The sequence below is a fragment of the Camelus ferus genome, chromosome 6 (genome assembly GCF_009834535.1).
Source record: "Camelus ferus isolate YT-003-E chromosome 6, BCGSAC_Cfer_1.0, whole genome shotgun sequence".
Lineage (NCBI taxonomy): Eukaryota > Metazoa > Chordata > Mammalia > Artiodactyla > Camelidae > Camelus > Camelus ferus.
In genome coordinates, this window is record NC_045701.1 from 21,567,761 (window position 1) to 21,584,947 (window position 17,187).

Consider the following 17,187-nt stretch of genomic DNA (forward strand, 5'->3'; position numbering starts at 1 on the left):
TTATGGGGGCCAGTAACTCTGAATTCTGCAGGCAGGCCAGCAGGTTGGAGACTCAAGGAAGAGTTGAAGTTGTAGCTTGAGTGTGAAGGCAGCCTGAAGACAGATTCCTTTTTCTTTAGGGGACATCTCAGTCTTTTTCTCTTAAGGTTTTCAACTGACTGGGTGAAGCCTTCCCACATTATAAAGAGTAATCTGCTTTGCTCAAAGTCTACTGATTTAACTGTTAATCTCATCTAAAAAATAACTTCACAGTGACATCTAGACTAATGTCTAGATGTAAATATCTGGGAACCATGATCTAGGCGAGTTGACACATAAATTAATCATCCTGCTAGGTCATATGGCAATTCTATGTTTAGCTTTTGAGGAACAGCCAAACTATTTCCACAGCAGCTGAACCATTTTACTTTCCCACCGTCAACATATGAGTTTCCAACTTCTCCACATCCTCACCAACACCTTTTCTTTTCTTTTCTTTTTTTGGATTTAGCTGTCCTAGTGGGTATGAAGCAGCATATCATTGTGATTTTAATTTACATTTTCCTAATAACTAATGCTGCGGAGCATCTTTTCATGTGCTTGTTAACCCATTTGTACATCCTCTTTGGAGAAATGTCTATTTAAGCCCTTTCATCTCAGAATTTGATTGTTCCTTTTGTTGTTGAGTTACAAGTTCTTTATATATTCTGGATTCTGGACCATTTCAAATATATGATTTGCAAATATTTTCTCCCATTCTGTAAGTCACCTTTTCGCATTCTTGATAATATCCTTTGATGCACAAAAGTTTTTAAAGTCCAACTTACCTAGTTTTTTCTCCTTTTGCCCATGATTTTAGTGTCATATCTAAAAATCTGTTGACAAATCCAAGGTCATGAAGATTTACTCATTTTTTTTTCTAAGAGTCTTATGACTTCGGCACTTATATTTATATCATTGACCCATTTTGAGTTATTTTTTGTATATGGTGTGAGATAGGGGTCCAACTTCATTCTTTTGCATGTGGATATCCGGTTGTCTCAGTACCACGTGGCTAAGAGATAATTCTTTCCCCATTGAATGGTCTTGAACCCTTTATTGTAAATCAATTGGCCAGAGATGTATGGTTTTCTAGACTCTCAATTCTATTCCATTGGGTTACATTACTATCCTTATGCCAGTACCACATCATTTGGACTACCTTTAACTTTGTAGTAAGTTTTGAAATTGGGAAGTATGAGTCCTTCAACATTGTTATCGTTGTTGTTTTCAGGATTGTTTGGCTATTCAGGGCCCTTTGAAAATCCATATGAATTTGAAGATCAGCTTTCCCATTTCCTTAAAAAAAAATGGCCATTTTGGCAAGGACTGCAGTGAATCTGTAGATTGCTTTCAGTAGTATTGTCATCTTAACAATATTAAGTCTTCCAATCCATGAACATGTGATTTCTTCCCATTTATTTAGGCCTTCTCTAATTCGGGAATTTTTTGTAGTTTTCAGCATATAAGTCTTTCACCTCCTTGGTTAAGTTTATTCCTGGGTATTTTATTTTTTTGAATGTTACTGTATGTAATTATGTTCTCAATTTCTTTTTTAGATTGTTCACTGCTGGTGTATAGAAACACAACTGATTTTGTGTGTTGATAATGTAACCTGCAACTTCGGTTAATTTGTTTATTATTAGTTCTAGTAGTTTGTATATGTGTGTGTGTGTGTGTATTCTTTGGGATTTTCTATCATATAGTATCACATCATCTGTGAATAGAGATAATTTTACATCTTCCTTTCCAATTTGGATGCCTTTTATTTCTTTTTCTTGCCTAATTTCTCTGGCTGGAACTTTGACTACAATGTTCAGTAGCAGTGGTGAAGGCAGGCAGCCTCATCTTGTTTCTGATCTTAGGGGAAAACCTTGCAGTCCTTCTCCATAGAGTGTGATATTAGCTGTGGATTTTTCATAAAGCCTTTTATCATGTTGAAGAAATTTCCTTCTATTCCTAGTCTTCTGAATGTTTTTATCATGAAATGGTGTTGGATTTTGTCAAACCCTTTTTCTGCATCAATTGAGACAATCATTTAAAATGCTTTGGTGCTAAAGCCAGTGGTATATTTTAATGAAGAAGAGAACATAGACAAGTTCAGGTTGGGATCCTTGTCACCTGCGACAAAGTTAGAGAAAGCCCAGGGATTAACGGCTCCAAGGACGGAAGATGGTGAGTATTAGGGATTAGAGAATGGAGATCTTCCAGCCCAGTGGAATGTTTAACCAAGCTGAATGGAATGAAAGTGGGAAAAGAAATGCTTGCTTCTTAAAAAGCTTGGGTACTTTTTTTTATAAATTCTATATGGTATGCAACAAATATTAACTTAGTGATGATACATGGGATAGAGGAAATACAACAGAACAAGAAACTGGCACGTCCACATGCAAGTACCTGTAAGGTATGAGTACTGCCTGAAGACGTCAGAAGGTGTAGGTCCTGTCAGCAGAAAAACATCAATGATTCCACTCTCTGACATCCAGCGCACATCAGTTCGAGATTCGACCTTCTGTTTAGCGGCAACTGGGCCCATTTGGGTCAGTGTGTACTGGAAAAGGGATGGAATGAAGATCTGAAAAATTTCCCTCTAACCTACAACACACATCTATATGTGTATAATAGTCTGTTTCTTTAGTACATACCAATAACTTTCACTGACTATACTGTGAAGACTCTGGTGGCAGAGGACTGCCACTACATAGCCCAGAGCCACGATTACACTTCACCAGTTTTGTTTCCTCTGTTAAGTATGACATGCAGCCATGATCCATAGCTCACCTTTACTGCAGGTTCTGTACTGATCTCCACTAGTGTTTCTGAGGCATTCAGCCAAAAAATGCCTAGAGTCCTGCCCAGTTTGTGGGCCAGGAGATAAGGCACTGAACCATAAATGCCCATTTTGTCATGTATTTTATATCCGTAGACATCTAGGTTATAAAGTCGGTAAGCATCCCCATCACTGAAACACACAAAGGATTATCAATTACCACATTATTAATGAACAGTATAGCTCCATTCTCCCCTGCAAAGACTTGGGACCTATACATCTTTCAAAGCTCAACTGTTCCACTTCCCTAAAGGTTTCCTGACCCAATCTGGGTGACTATGATCTTTCTGCTTTGATTCACTTGGCATCCCCTCATGCTGCTATTGGCATGCATGATCTCATCTTAGATACCTTACCTTCACATCTCTTTGAGGTGAGGACTATTTCCTGTGAATCCTCCACAATAAATTGACAAATTTTTTGAGTATTTCTCTGTCGCTAAAACAAAATGATAGTGTCCTAACATGCTTCCACAGTGCTGCGTAGGGAAAGATTAGGAGCTGAATTGGGGTGGGAAGCACAGAGCTCAGGTTGGTGTGAGAGCAACAGTTTCTGATTCACTTCTCACTATGTCTGTCACCTAAACAGCATCTGAACCTGGCAGGTTTGGTCAGACTCTGTTTCTCTTTGGTTCTGCTTCTTCTTAATCTGATACCTCTGGCTTTTTTTTTTTTTTTTTTTGGTCAGTAGTGTTAGTTGGAAATAATCTCCCCGAGGGAATCAAAGGTGATATGAGATGCCACAATTTTCCATTCTCTGGCTCATTGTCCTTTTCTGGTTAAAAAAAGCCTTTTTCTAGGTCAGTGGTTTTCACAGTGTATTTCCCACGGTTCCACAGAAAGACCCTGAGAAGTGAAAGCAAAACCCAAGGAGGTGATGTCATGAAACTCTCCCCACAACTTCAATCCCAGTAGCTCTATACTTTTACTTCCTCTGTATTTTTAGGTTCAGCATTATGGTTTTTTATAATTGTCTAATTTCTTGTCAAAAAACAAAATAAGAATTGAAAACCACTGCTCTGAGAGATCATTCAAGGAAAAATTTTAAAGATCTACAGGCGATATCAAAGAGGAAAGACCAGGCACGTGTTAGCACTGGCTCAGACATCTCACATATTTTCCTTTCGAACTTTTCTGGTCCAGAAACCAGAGCCTCCTGTAAAAATTCTTGTTTTCACTTTACCCAGTATTTTTAAGTTGGTGTGATTCTGCATGTTGTGGGATCCCATAGAGATGTTCAAATCCATGCAAGGAGAAATCCAAACCAATGGAGGCAGGACCTGCAGGGACCAGGATACCGACTGAGTTTTGCTTCTCGGTGGGACAATCAAATAAGAAGATTCAGTGAACTATACGAATAGCAAGACGACTAGATTAGGGATCAAGAGACCTGAGCTTGCCCTGATCAATCAGTAAGTCTTGTGTGCCAACTCCCGTATGATGCTACAGCCAGGTATTGTGGGGATACAAAAGTGCACAAGGCAAAGTTCTGGTCACTTATTATTTATGTTTCCTTAGCTATGTACTAATGTTCTCTGTGTCCTCATTTACAGTAAATCTCTTTTCTGTCTGTAAAATAAGATTACAAAGTTTTAGATTTTTTTATCTAATCTAAGTTTTCCTGAAATGTATTGCATACTTCTTTGCTTTAGGAAGCAAAGGATATTGAGCACTTTTAATCTTTGCTAGATGAAAGACTGGGTGTCTTCTGCCTGACTGTTCATTCTTACTGCATACAGGAATTACAGTGTCAAGGACACCAGGAGGACCTTCCCTGGCTCCTCAAATCACTCCTTCCCTGTGATTGTAGATATATAAATTTCCTTTAACCAAAGACAAAGTCCTTTATTTAATAATTATTTTAGAGATATGAGGAAAATGCAAGTAACTAGGAGAGAGACAATGACTTAAATTCATTCTTAGGTAAAAGTATTTGATATCAAATGGTCCTTATTTGGAGGAGTTTATGGGAAAGGGGTGCTATAGATAAGGTGGAGAGCCTTAGGGCCCCCGTACTTAAATCGTTTGGACACACTGTCAGTCCTGGTCATTACACTAGGCTATAGCTATATATGCTAGAACAGGGATTCTCAGGGCGTTAGGGAAGGTCTAGTATTCCACAGGGTAGGGAGGAAGAAGGAGAAAACAGATTTCTTTCCAATTACATAAGCCCCAGGTATCTGAATGGTATCTCATAAAGAGACAAATTCCCTCCCAGCCACATACACCCCCCACTATCACTAAGCGTAGTAAGAAGTGTCACAGATGGACACGTGATGCTCACGGGAATGACGGGGAGGCCTGGAAAAGGTTAAGAACCGCTGCCTGGAAATGTTGGACCTAATGAGCTCTAGAACTTGGTTTCTCATCACCTGACTCTCATAAAACCAGAATGTGGAATTTGCAGCTGTCTGATTCACTGGATAGTGCAAGCTGTATGCTGACCTAGAGAGAACACAAGCTCCAGGAGGTCTAATCTTCTTACATTCCCCACAAGGCATACACTATTTCTCTGTTGCAATGCATTACTGAAGAATAGGAGCCCCAAATCTGAGATTTCTGTTCACCTCACAGAAGTCAGGTGTTTAGGCGCCAAAGCTCAAGGGACTTTCAGATAGAGACATTTAACCATTTTGGAAAGATCTGTTTTAATACTACACCAGTGTCAGTTTTACCATTAACTTTGACATCCACAAAATTTTCAAATTTCTCCTCCCACAGGCACAGTTCATCCTGATTTTCCTGTTGGCACAGAAAAAGGGAGCAAACTGAGTTTATATATTGCAACAAATGTGGTTACCACAGCAGCACATTTATTTGATTAAAATACTAGACTGAGGAAATGAGTTCATCTTTTAAAACACCGGTTTTTAATGTCAGTATATTTAACAAATTAGATCTGTGTGCTATGTAAATGCCATTAAGCATCCTTATGACTTATCGCTGACATGAATATATCCTTAATCATGACAAAACATAAAATTTACCATTTTAATAATTTTAAGTGGCATTCAGTACATTCACATTGTTATATATCTTTCCAAACTGAATCTCTGCACCCATTAAACAATAACTCCCCATTCTTCCCTCCCCTCCACTCCTAACAACAACTTTTCTACTTTCTGTCTCTATGAATTTGACTAGTTGAGATATCTCATGTAAGTAGAATCATACAATACTTGTCCTTTTGTGACTGGCTTATTTCACTTAGTATAATGTCTTCATGATTCATCCATTTTATAGAATATGCCAGATTTCCTTCCCTCTTAAGACTGAATAATATTCTATTGTATGTATATACTCCATTTTGGGTATGCATTCATCTGCCAGTGACTCTTGGATTGCCAGATTGCTTCTATTTTTTGGCTACTGTGAATAATGCTACTATGAATATAGGCATACAAATATCTTGTTTGAGTCCTGTTTTCACTGTTGGATATATATCCATAAGTGAAATTGCTGGATCACATTGTAATTCTATGTTTAATTGTTTTGAAACTGTCATACCGTTTGACATGAATTTCTTGGCAAGAGCCAAAATGTGAAAGCACTTTGAAAAATGCAGTCTTTACATATGTAAGGCAAAACATTTAGAATCAAATAACTTGGGTCTCCTTTGAGACAGCCTAAGCAAAGACTTTGGTTGAGATGGGCACTTTTCTCCTTGCTTCAATTAGCCAAACTACTGGCTATGTTCCTTTGCTGGGTGGAGAAGTCAACCGGGATGGCCACTGTTCGTGTTCATAATCTTGACCTAGAGCTATAAACTTTCTACCTTTACAAGTCTCCTTTTCTCTGGCAAAATGAAAAAGTTATAAAAGAATTGTATCTGCATGTGAAAAGCACATTTCTTTTAAATAATGAGCCCTTTGCCCATTTCTAGCTTGTTTCTTCATAATTTAAGCTTCTGTAAAATGAATCTGTTTTGGTTTTAACATCACACCGGAGTTCTTAATGTTGGGTATTTCCTGGGGTCTATGGATAGGCTTTAAAGTTTGTGAACTCCCTTAAACAGTATGAAAATTTTTTTTTTTTCCTACAGAGATGGTTCATAGCTTTCATCAGATTCTTGCAAAGGGGTCTCTGACTCAAAACCACTAAGCTATCTGATTGGAGGTCTCCTAAAAGCTGATCTAACATATTATCATTAAACTGTATAAGGCATAAGAACTGTGTTACTCTTATCTTCCCTGTTTGAAAATGGAAAAAAAATTATTCTCTCTCATACTCATCAGTATGGGTCATTTCTCAAGAGGAAGAAGCATTTGTCCTTACTGCAATGGAAATATTTTTCACCATTCCTGGTGGCCATAGCTATTGTCAGGGCTCCTTTGAAGGTGCGTGTGGCTTTGGATGAAGAGATTTCTGGACTCTCCATTCTCCTGAATTCAGCCAAAATAATCTTTTAAAAACAGAAATCAGACCATATCTCTGCCACTTAAGAGCTTTCCATAGTTTTCTTTTGCTTTAAAAGTCAAAAAAGGTTAACATAATTTAGAAGAGTGTAAACTCCGTGAAATGGGGGAATTTGATTTGCTCAATGGTACATCACTAGTTCCTTGATCAGTGCCTGGCATACAGAAAGTACTCAACAAATGTTTACTGGACAAAAGAATTATTACAAGACTCTCCACAGGAATGCCCCTGCCTATCTCTCTAGCCTTGACACACAGCATCCTTTCCTTTGCTTTCCCTTCTTCTGCTAAAAGGTATATGAATGTGTATGTATGTAATTACAAAATTTCTTCAAATTGCTCCTTCCTACCTCAGGATCTTTGAATATGCAATTCCCTCTATCTGGAATACTCTTTTCCCAATTTTCTGACTAGCTAATGTATTCTCATCTTTCAGCTTTAACATTATTTCCTTCAGGAGGTCTTTCCTGACCCTCATTCTTGGTCAAGTTCCTTGCTGTATTCTTCTAAGGCAGCCCTCTGTTAACACTCCTCATACTTGTAATTACTTAGTATCTGTCTTTCCCAATAGATTCTAAGTTTCATGAAGACAGGTTGGGATTTGTTTTACTTACAGCTGATTCTCCTTGCCTAGCATAATTTTTTGTGCCTGGCACAAAGCAAGGACTCAGGAATTATCTGTTTTATGAGTGAATATGTGAATGAACAAATGAATGAATTAATCAACGTGATGATAAGATAAGCAAAAGAGGCAGGTGGTCCCATTTATATGCAGTAGAGCATTTACCAACTACCCATCTGCTGAAGGGAAGAGCAGAACCCATTATATTTCACATAATGATGATAACAGTAAAAAAGAAAAAAAAGATAAATTGCTCAATCTAGATTACCTGAGTGGTGTCAACTGATGTATCCTCATTTTCCTTGGTAGCTCTGTTTTAATACAAATCAAGTTGTTTCACTCATGGCAAGATTGACAGAATTTTGTTCAATGATAAAGATTTTCATTTCCAACTTCTGAGACCCCATAAATTACATCCTTTAACTTATTAAACATAACATCATTATAAAAATAAGTTTAAACATTTATTATGAACATCAGTCCAATAGCTTGATATCTTATAAAAATGTAGATAGATCTGAATTTTCTTGTTAACTCTCTTAAAAATGTTTTATCAGCTTATTATAAATATAATACATGCTCATAATATTTAAATAAAACATAAGCAAGGTAGAACACAGTTCCTCTTATGCAATGTTTACTAGTACAGAGCAACATAATGCACTGTTTTCCAGAATGATTGTGACAACTTATTCTAACAACTTCAGTTGTATTTGAGTGCTCATTTCTTCCCAGTCTTAACAGTAATAGACTTCATAGATTTTTTAAAAAATCTTTGCCAACCTAAAATTTTAGAAAAAATAATGCATTTCAATTTGAATTTCTATCAATAATGATGCAAACTACCTTTCATACATTAAACGGTATTCCTAGTTCTTCTGTGAATTGTCTATTCATACTCATTATACATTAATTTTTTTTAGTGAAAATGCAGTATGCATTTAGAAGAGTATACAATATACGTGCAGAGTTTAAAGAATAATAAAGTGAACAACTATGAACCCACCAGTGAACATTAGCCACAGAAATGACATGTCCCTTGAAAGTTCTTGTGTGCCTCTCTTCAAGTGCATCTGCCTCGCTGAACACCCCATCCTCCTTCAGTAAATTTTGTGTGAAACCATTTCCTGGCTGTTCTTTATAGTGTTCCCACAAGTGTATGAATCCCCAAACATATATTTTTTTTGTTTTGTCCTTAAAATTTTTTCATAAAAATATATATTATTATATAATTTATAACATGTTTTCACTCAATAGCAAAAATTTTGATATTCATCATGTTAATATGCATTGCTGCAGCTTGTATCATCCATTTTTATTTGCTGTAATTTTTCTTATTGATTTGTATAAACTTTCTGTATTTTGCATATTTTCAATTTGTTATATGTGTTAAAAACTTCTGGTGAAATTTAAGGCAAAGGTATGTTGCTTTTTTAAACTTTTTAAAATTGAGTTATAGTCATTTTACAATGTTGTGTCAAATTCCAGTGTAGAGCACAATTTTTCAGTTATATATGAACATATATATATTCATTGTCACAATTTTTTTTTGCTGTGAGCTACCACAAGATCTTGTATATATTTCCCTGTGCTAGGTATTTTGCTTTTTAATTTTTTTAATTAATAAACTATTTTTTTAGAGTAGTTCTAGGCTCATAGCAAAATTGAGCAGAAAGTGCAGAGAGTTCCTACATACTTGCTGTCCCCACGCACCCTCAATCTCCCCAACTATCCTGTAACAGTGGTTCAGTTGTTACAACTTATGAACCTACACTGACATATTATTATCACCTGAAGTCCATAGTTTGTCTTAGGGTTCACTCTTAGTGTCATAAATCTATGGGTTTTGACAAATGTGTAATGACATGTATCCACCATTGTAGCATGGTACAGAGTAGTTTCACTGCCCTAAAAATCTTCTGTGCTCTGCATAGTCATCCATCCTTTCCCCCTAACCCCTGACGAGCACTGTCTTTTCCATGGTCTTCCCTTTTCCAAAATTTCAAATAGTTGGAATCATACAGTATATAGCCTTTTCCAGATCGACTTCTTTCACTTAGTAACATGAACTTGTTTCCTTCATGTCTTTTTATAGCTTGATAATTAATTTCTTTTAGGTGCTAAACAATATTCGATTATCTGAGTATACCACAGTTTATCTAGTCACCTACTGAAGTATATCTTGGTTGCTTCCAACTTTTGGCAATTATGAATAAAGTTGCTACAAACATTCATGCGCAGCTTTTTGTGTGGAAATAAGTTTTCAACTCTTTTGGGTAATTACCAAGGAGCATTACTGCTGGATTTTATGGTAAGAGTATGTTTAGTTTTGTAAGAAACTGTCAAATTACCTTCCAAGGTGACTATCATTTTGCATTTCCACCAGCAATAAATGTGGATTCCTGTTGTTCTACATCCTCACTGGTATTTTGTTGTTAGTGTTTTGAATTTTGTCCTTTCAATAGCTGTGTAGGAATATCTTGCTTTAATTTGTAATTCCCTAATATATATGATGTGGAACATCTTTTTTGTACTTCCTTGTCAACCTGTGTATATTCTTTGGTGAGGTGTCAGTTTAGGTCTTTTGCCCATTTTTAAAATCAGGTGTTTATTTTCTTATTGTTGAATTTAGGAGTCCTTTTATTTATTTAGCAGTCTTTTATCAGCTTGTATTTTGCAATTATTTCCTCCCAGTCTGTGGTTTGTCTTCTCACTTTCTTGACATTATTTTTCATTAGTTTTAATGGAGTCCAATTTATCAATTATTTCTTTCATGAATTGTGCCTTTGGTGTTGTATCTAAAAATCGCTATACCCAAGATCATCTAGTTTTCTTCTATGTTGTCTTCTAAAAGTTTTATAGTTTTGCATTTTACATTTAGGTCTATAATCCATTTTGAGTTAATTTTTGTAAAGGGTGTAAGACCTGTGTGTAGATTCATTCTTTTGCATGTGGATGTTCATATACTCCAGAACCATTTACTAAATATCTTTGCTCCATTGTGTTGCCTTTACTCCTTTTCAAAGATCAGTTCACTGTATTTAGGCAGAACTATTACTGGGCTCTGTTTCGTTGCACTGGTCTATTTGTTCATTTGCTAATACCACACTATCTTGATTACTGTAGCTCTAGAGTAAGTTTTGAAGTTGGACAGTGTCAGTCCTCCAACTTGGTTCTTCTTCAATATTGAGTTGGTATTCTGGGTTTTCTGCCTCTCCATATAAACTGCAGAATCAGTTTGTCAATATCCACAAAATGCCTTGCTGGGAGTTTGACTGAATATGTCTATCAAGTTGGAAAGAACTGATGTCTTGACAATATTGAGTCTCCCTATTCATGAACGTAGAATGTCTCTCCATTTATTTAGTTCTTATTTGATTACTTTCATCAGAGTTTTGTAGTTTTCCTTATATAGATCTTGAACATACTATGTTAGATTTATACCTAAATATTTTGTTTTGGGGGGTGCTAATGTAAATGGTAATGTATTTTTCATTTCAAATTGTTCATTGCTGATATATAAGAAAGCTATATACATAAAATGACTTTTGTACATTAATTTTGTATCTTGCAACCTTGTTATAATTGCTTATTAGTTCCAGGAGCTTTCTGTGTATGTATTCCAGTTTTGGATTTTCTACATATACAATTATGCCATCTGTGAACTAAAAGAGTTTTATTTCTTTCTTCCTAATCTGTATAACTTTTATTTCCTTTTCTTGTCTTATTGCATCTAGGACTTCCAATTCAATACTGAAAAGCAGAGGTGAGCAGGTACATCTTTGCCTTGTTGCTGAACTTAATAGGAAAGCTTTACGGTTCTCACCATTAAGTATGATGGTAGCTGTAGGATTCTGGTAGATGTTCTTTTTTTCCCTTTTAGGCTTACTGAGATATAATTGACATACAGCACTGTATAAGTTTAAGGTGTACAGCATAATAATTTGATGACTTACACACATCATGGAATGATAATCACAGTAAGTTTAGTGAACATCTATCACCTCATATAGATACAAAATAAAAGAAAAAGAAATTTTTTTTCCTTGTGATGATAACTCTTAGGATTTAATTCCTTAAAAATTTTCACATTTAACACTAAGCAATGCTAATTATATTAATTATGTTGTACATTACATCCCCAGTACTTATCTATCTTATAACTGGAAGTTTGTATATTTTGACCACCTTCATCCAATTCCCCTACACCTACAATCCCCCCTCCACCAGTAACCAAAAATCCGGTATCTTTTTCTATGAATTTGTGTGTTTGTTTGCTTTTGAAGTATAATTGACTTATAACAAACACTATGTTAGTTCCTAGTGCACAACATAGTGATTTGATATTTTTATATATTATTGGTAGATGTTCTTTATCAAGTTGAGGAAGTTCCCCTCTGTTTGTAGTTAGCTGAGAGTTTATTTTATATCATGAATGAGTGCTGGATTTTGTCAAATGCTTTTTCTGCATCTATTGATATGATCATGTGATTTTTCTTCTTTGGCCCATTGATGTGATAGATTAATTGATTTTTGAATGTTTTACCAGCTTTGCATGGCTGGGATAAATCCCACTTGGTTGTGGTGTCTAATTCTTTTCAAAAATTGTTGGATTCAATTTGCTAATATTTTGTTGAAGATTTTTGCATCTATGTTCATGATAGATTTTGGTCTGCAATTTTCTTATAATGTCTTTGTCTTATTTTTGGTATTGTTGGTACTGAGGGTAATGATGGCATCATAGAATGTGTTAGGAAGAATTCCCTTCTCTTCTACTTTCTGGAAGAGACTATAGAGAATTGATATAGCTTCCTACTTAAATGTTTGGTAAAATTCCCTAGTGAACCCATCTGGCTCTGGTGCTTTCTTTCTTGAAGGGTTATTAACTATTGACTCAATTTATTTAATAGATATAAGCCTATTCAGATAGTCTATTCTTATTTCAGTTTTGGCAGATTGTGTCTTTTAAGAAATTGGTCCATTTTGTCTGTTATCACATTTGTGGGCATAGAGTTGTTCATGATATTCTTTTATGACTTTTTTAATTTCTACAAGATCTGTAGTGATGTCCTCTCTTTCATTTCTGTATTAGTAGTTTGTGTCTTCTCTGTTTTTCTTAGTTGGCCTGGCTAAAGGCTTATCAATTTTATTGATCTTTTTAAAGAAACAACTTATGATTTTGTTGATGCTCTCTTTTGATTTGTTTTCAATTTAATTGGTTTTTGCTCTAAATTATTATTTTTTTCTTCTGCTTACTGTGGATTTAAAATGCTCTTTTTCTAGCTAAGGTAGAAACATAAGATTATTGATTTTAGATCTTTTTTTCTAACACATGCATTCAATGCTACAGATTTCCCTCTAAGCACTGCTTTTGCGGCATCCCACAAACTTAGATAAGTTGTATTTTCATTTTCATTTAGTTCATTTCTTCTTTGTGTTATTTAGAAGTATGTTGTTAAATTTTCAAGTATTTTGGAATTTTCCAGCTTTCTGTTATAGATTTCTAGTTTAACTGCATTGTGATCTGAGAGCTGGCATTGTATAATTTCTATTAAATTTGTTAAGGTGTGTTTTATGACACAAAATATAGTACATCTTGGTGAATGTTCCATGTAAGCTTGAGAAGAATATGTATTCTACTGCTGTTGGATAAAGAAGACAGACAGAAAAAAAAAAAAAAAGACCTGCAAAAGATTGCTTTGGCAGTTTGGGGTCTTTTATGGTTCCATATAAATTTTAGAACTGTTCTAGTTCTGTGAAAAATGTCTCGAGTATTTTGACAGGGGTTGCATGGGAATCTGGATTGCTTTGGGTAGTACAGCCATTTTGATAATGTTGATTTTTCCAATCCAAGAGCACAAGGTATCTTTCCATTTCTTTGTATCATCTGCAATTTCCTTCATCAACGTTTTTCAGTTTTCAGAGTATAAGTAACCTCCTTAGTTAAGTTTATTTCTAGGTATTTTGTTGTTTTTGATGCAATGGAAATGTTTATGCCAGTTATAAAATTCTGGTTTTTGAAGTGAAAAAAAGGCCTCAAATGGCAAAATATCCTTCTTTCTTTTGGATGAGTTACATTCCATTACATATATATGCTGCATCTTCTTTATCCATTCATCTATTGATGTGCACTTAGGATGCTTCCATATCTTGGCAATTATAAAGAATGTTGCTGTTAATAGCAGGGTGTATGTTCTTTTTGAATTAATTCTTATTTGTGGTCGACTTTATTCCTTTGATAACAATGTAAGTTTAAAAAGCTAAAGCTCTAAATGTTCTTAGAAACAATGAACAGTACATATATGTAAATTAAAAATATGTGCAGTTAAAAAAAGTCATGGAGAAATATTCATAAGGTACTAACAGAGGAGATGGCAGAATTATGAGTATTTTAATTTTTCTTCTTTTCAATTTTTTCTACAATGAACACATTTCTGTGATAAAGTAAGATTTTTAATAGTAAAATTTTAAAATAGAAATAAGTCAAAACCCAGAAGAAAATCACTATGTTGAATGCTTTCTGCAGATCATATAAGATGTTCATAATTAGAATAAAATTAGAAAGAACTATAGACTGGAGGATTTAAAAACAACACTGGTAAAGATGGAAGAAGAATCTCCTTCTATTACTATCTCCCAATTCCTGTGACCCACACACAAACAGCTTTGATCAAGTAATTGGACAACTATTCAAGTCTAAGGTAACTATGTTACTGTAAGGGGACAAAGTGAAATTCTGAAGACATGTTAGTTCACATCAACATTTATCAAGTTAACAGAGTGCTTTTTTAGAAGGTTGTGTAGGGTAGAGAAGGCCATCCATCAAATACACAGTGTTTAAGAGTGTCATGTTTGCCATAATCTGGGAATTGTGTTTGTCATCAAGCCTGCATTCATCTGCCCTGGAGAAAAGATGAAATTTCTCAGAACAATATTCTAATAGATAAGGCAAACCAATTTTCTATGGTGATGTATTATCTATTTAGACAACAGTATTCATAATCAGGTTTTCTTAAGTTCTTTAAGAGTCAAGTAATGTGCAAAAATACCTTTGCATGAGAGGATTCTGCAGGTGCTCAAAGTACAACTGGCCCAGGGAGTTTATGCTCATCACCACCTCTTCTTCAGACACCAAGTCTACCTTGAATGGGTTTGCTGTTATATGACACTTCAGATCTCCTTTTCCATCTGCCAATACCAGACTGCCTGTATCCCCTGAGCATGAAGTCAGCCTAGAAAACACAGCAGGAAGAGAAAAATAAACTGCTATAGGTTTACATGGCTCGGTGCAATTCTCAATTCAAGTTAGTAAATCAATATTCATGTGACATGGCATAGATAAGGCAGTGGAGAGCTGTAATTGAAAGCCTGGGCTGTGGTGTCAGAGAGCCTGCACTGAACATAGCTTTACTACGCACTAGGTGTATAACTTTGGACACGTTAATCTTTCTATTTCCCAGTTTCCTCATCTATAAAGTGGAAAAAATGAGCACAAGAACAAATAGAGCTTTTTGAGATAATTAAATGAGATCATGCATGTAAAGTACTTGGCACTGCGCCTGGCGCATAGTAAATGCTCAATAAATGTTACCTATCATCCCCATTATTACCTTGGTCTCAACACTCTAGTAACACTTTGGTGCATAGAATTTTTAACATTTTGCTTTTCTTTCTCATTCCAACCATATACTCAGAAACTGAGGAAATAACACAGATTGGATTACTGATCCATTCAGTCCACAGTGAGATGGAAAGGTCAAACTTTTGTTTATCTATTTACCACCTGACTTTCACCAGCCCCCAATGTGACAGGTGGACTTTTAGGATGTTCTGGATATCCAGGAATTAAGTAAGCTCAGAGGCAGCACTTAAAATCCCTCGGTCTAAATATTTCTTTTTCTAGTGCATAGTTACCCTGATAAATAGTCACAGGCCTCTTTAGGGGGGGCTAGGAGGGATAGCTTATGACCTTACTATATCCCTACAAAGTCCTTCTCCATAGATTCCAGGCCTCCCCCTCAAGCAAGATACTTAGGTTCTGGAAACTAACTGTTGTTTGAGACATTGTTATCTCACTGTTCATCAAACCTAAATAGAGTTCTTTTGATTATTCTATCAAGTAGAATGTTAGCCTATCTATTTCAGTCTAATGGACCCCTTGATGTACTGTTCACTTCCCTGAGAGTTGAGCCGTTTTCAGTACCACCCAGGCCCTGCTGCACGCTATGGAAACATGTCCACCTTGTCTCTAACAACTGAATGCTGTTATTTTGACTCTACTACCCAGAGTCTTACCATCTTCACTGAAATCAGGGAGCCCATTTTAATGGCATCATTTCCCACCATTATCTCTAGCTCAGAAAAGACACTCACTACAGTGCTTTCCAAGTGTTCCTTCACCAGCATATTTCTCTGTGAAAGGAATATCTTCTGGATCCTCTTGGAGAACAGAACTAGGGGCTAGGTGAGTTGGCTGCATATAATATATTTCAACAACTTTATTTCCCTAAGTCTATGGATCATTTCTTGTACACTGTGCCAAGGAATTTCTGGTATCTCAGCTTCATTCAGCAGAGTCCATAGCTGAGTACAGATCATAGTTAACCAACTAAGCAAATAATTAGAACCACTTTCAGCTGTCCAAGCTAGCACATCAAATCTATATTCTCTGGTATATGTACCTATGCCAATAAATTTATCATGATCCTAAAATTATGTTCCTTCCTTCCAGTCTAGGAATCCCTCAAAAACCATTTCTATGCCTATATGCCAGGTTTCTGCCAATACAAAATCTTATAACTCTTTAAGCGTTTTCCTCCTGGGATGACTGTCATTGGCTCCCTAGGCACGTTGGGGTCTGACTATGACAGTGGGTCTGACGGCAGTGAAAGATGGTAGGGGCGAAGCACAAGGAGCACTGGAGTCCCCTGGCACAGTATATTTCAGGTGAGGTCAACACAGGGAGTCCAAGCAAGATGAGGCCAGCCGTATCAGCCAGAGGAGAAGGAGCTGCTTCTGCTGAAATGGGGGGCTCAGTGGAAATTTGAGGTTTCAGTACTCAGAGTTATCCACATCTTCCCAAATGTTGCTATTCAATTTTGAGGAGTGGGAGGGTACAGCTCAGTGGTAGAGTGTGTGCTCAGCATGCACAAGGTCCTGGGTGCAATGCCCAGTACCTCTACTAAAAAATAAATAAATAAATAAACCTGATTACTTCCCTCTCCCCCAAAACAATTTTGAGGAGTCCTGCCTTTTCCTAGTATATGCCCTAAATTCACAGACCTGATGAGGCTATGTATTCAG

The 17,187-nt window shown here is 36.0% G+C and overlaps 1 protein-coding gene across 5 annotated transcripts in view; it reads right to left on the reverse strand.

The window, feature by feature from the left end:
* Positions 1–17,187, reverse strand: part of GANC (glucosidase alpha, neutral C) — a 64,263-nt gene that overhangs the window by 32,175 nt on the left and 14,901 nt on the right. For all 5 annotated transcript variants that reach the window (XR_004320498.1, XM_032481419.1, XM_032481418.1 and 2 more), the window contains exons 6-11: positions 14,934–15,116; positions 8,153–8,195; positions 5,523–5,589; positions 4,031–4,127; positions 2,800–2,980; positions 2,416–2,569 (exon numbers count right to left, since the gene is read on the reverse strand). Coding sequence is in view for 4 of the 5 variants with exons in the window: in XM_032481419.1 (XP_032337310.1) it covers positions 2,416–2,569; positions 2,800–2,980; positions 4,031–4,127; positions 5,523–5,589; positions 8,153–8,195; positions 14,934–15,116 (725 nt within the window). In the remaining variant the exon portion in view is untranslated. The remainder of the gene's footprint in view (positions 1–2,415; positions 2,570–2,799; positions 2,981–4,030; positions 4,128–5,522; positions 5,590–8,152; positions 8,196–14,933; positions 15,117–17,187) is intronic.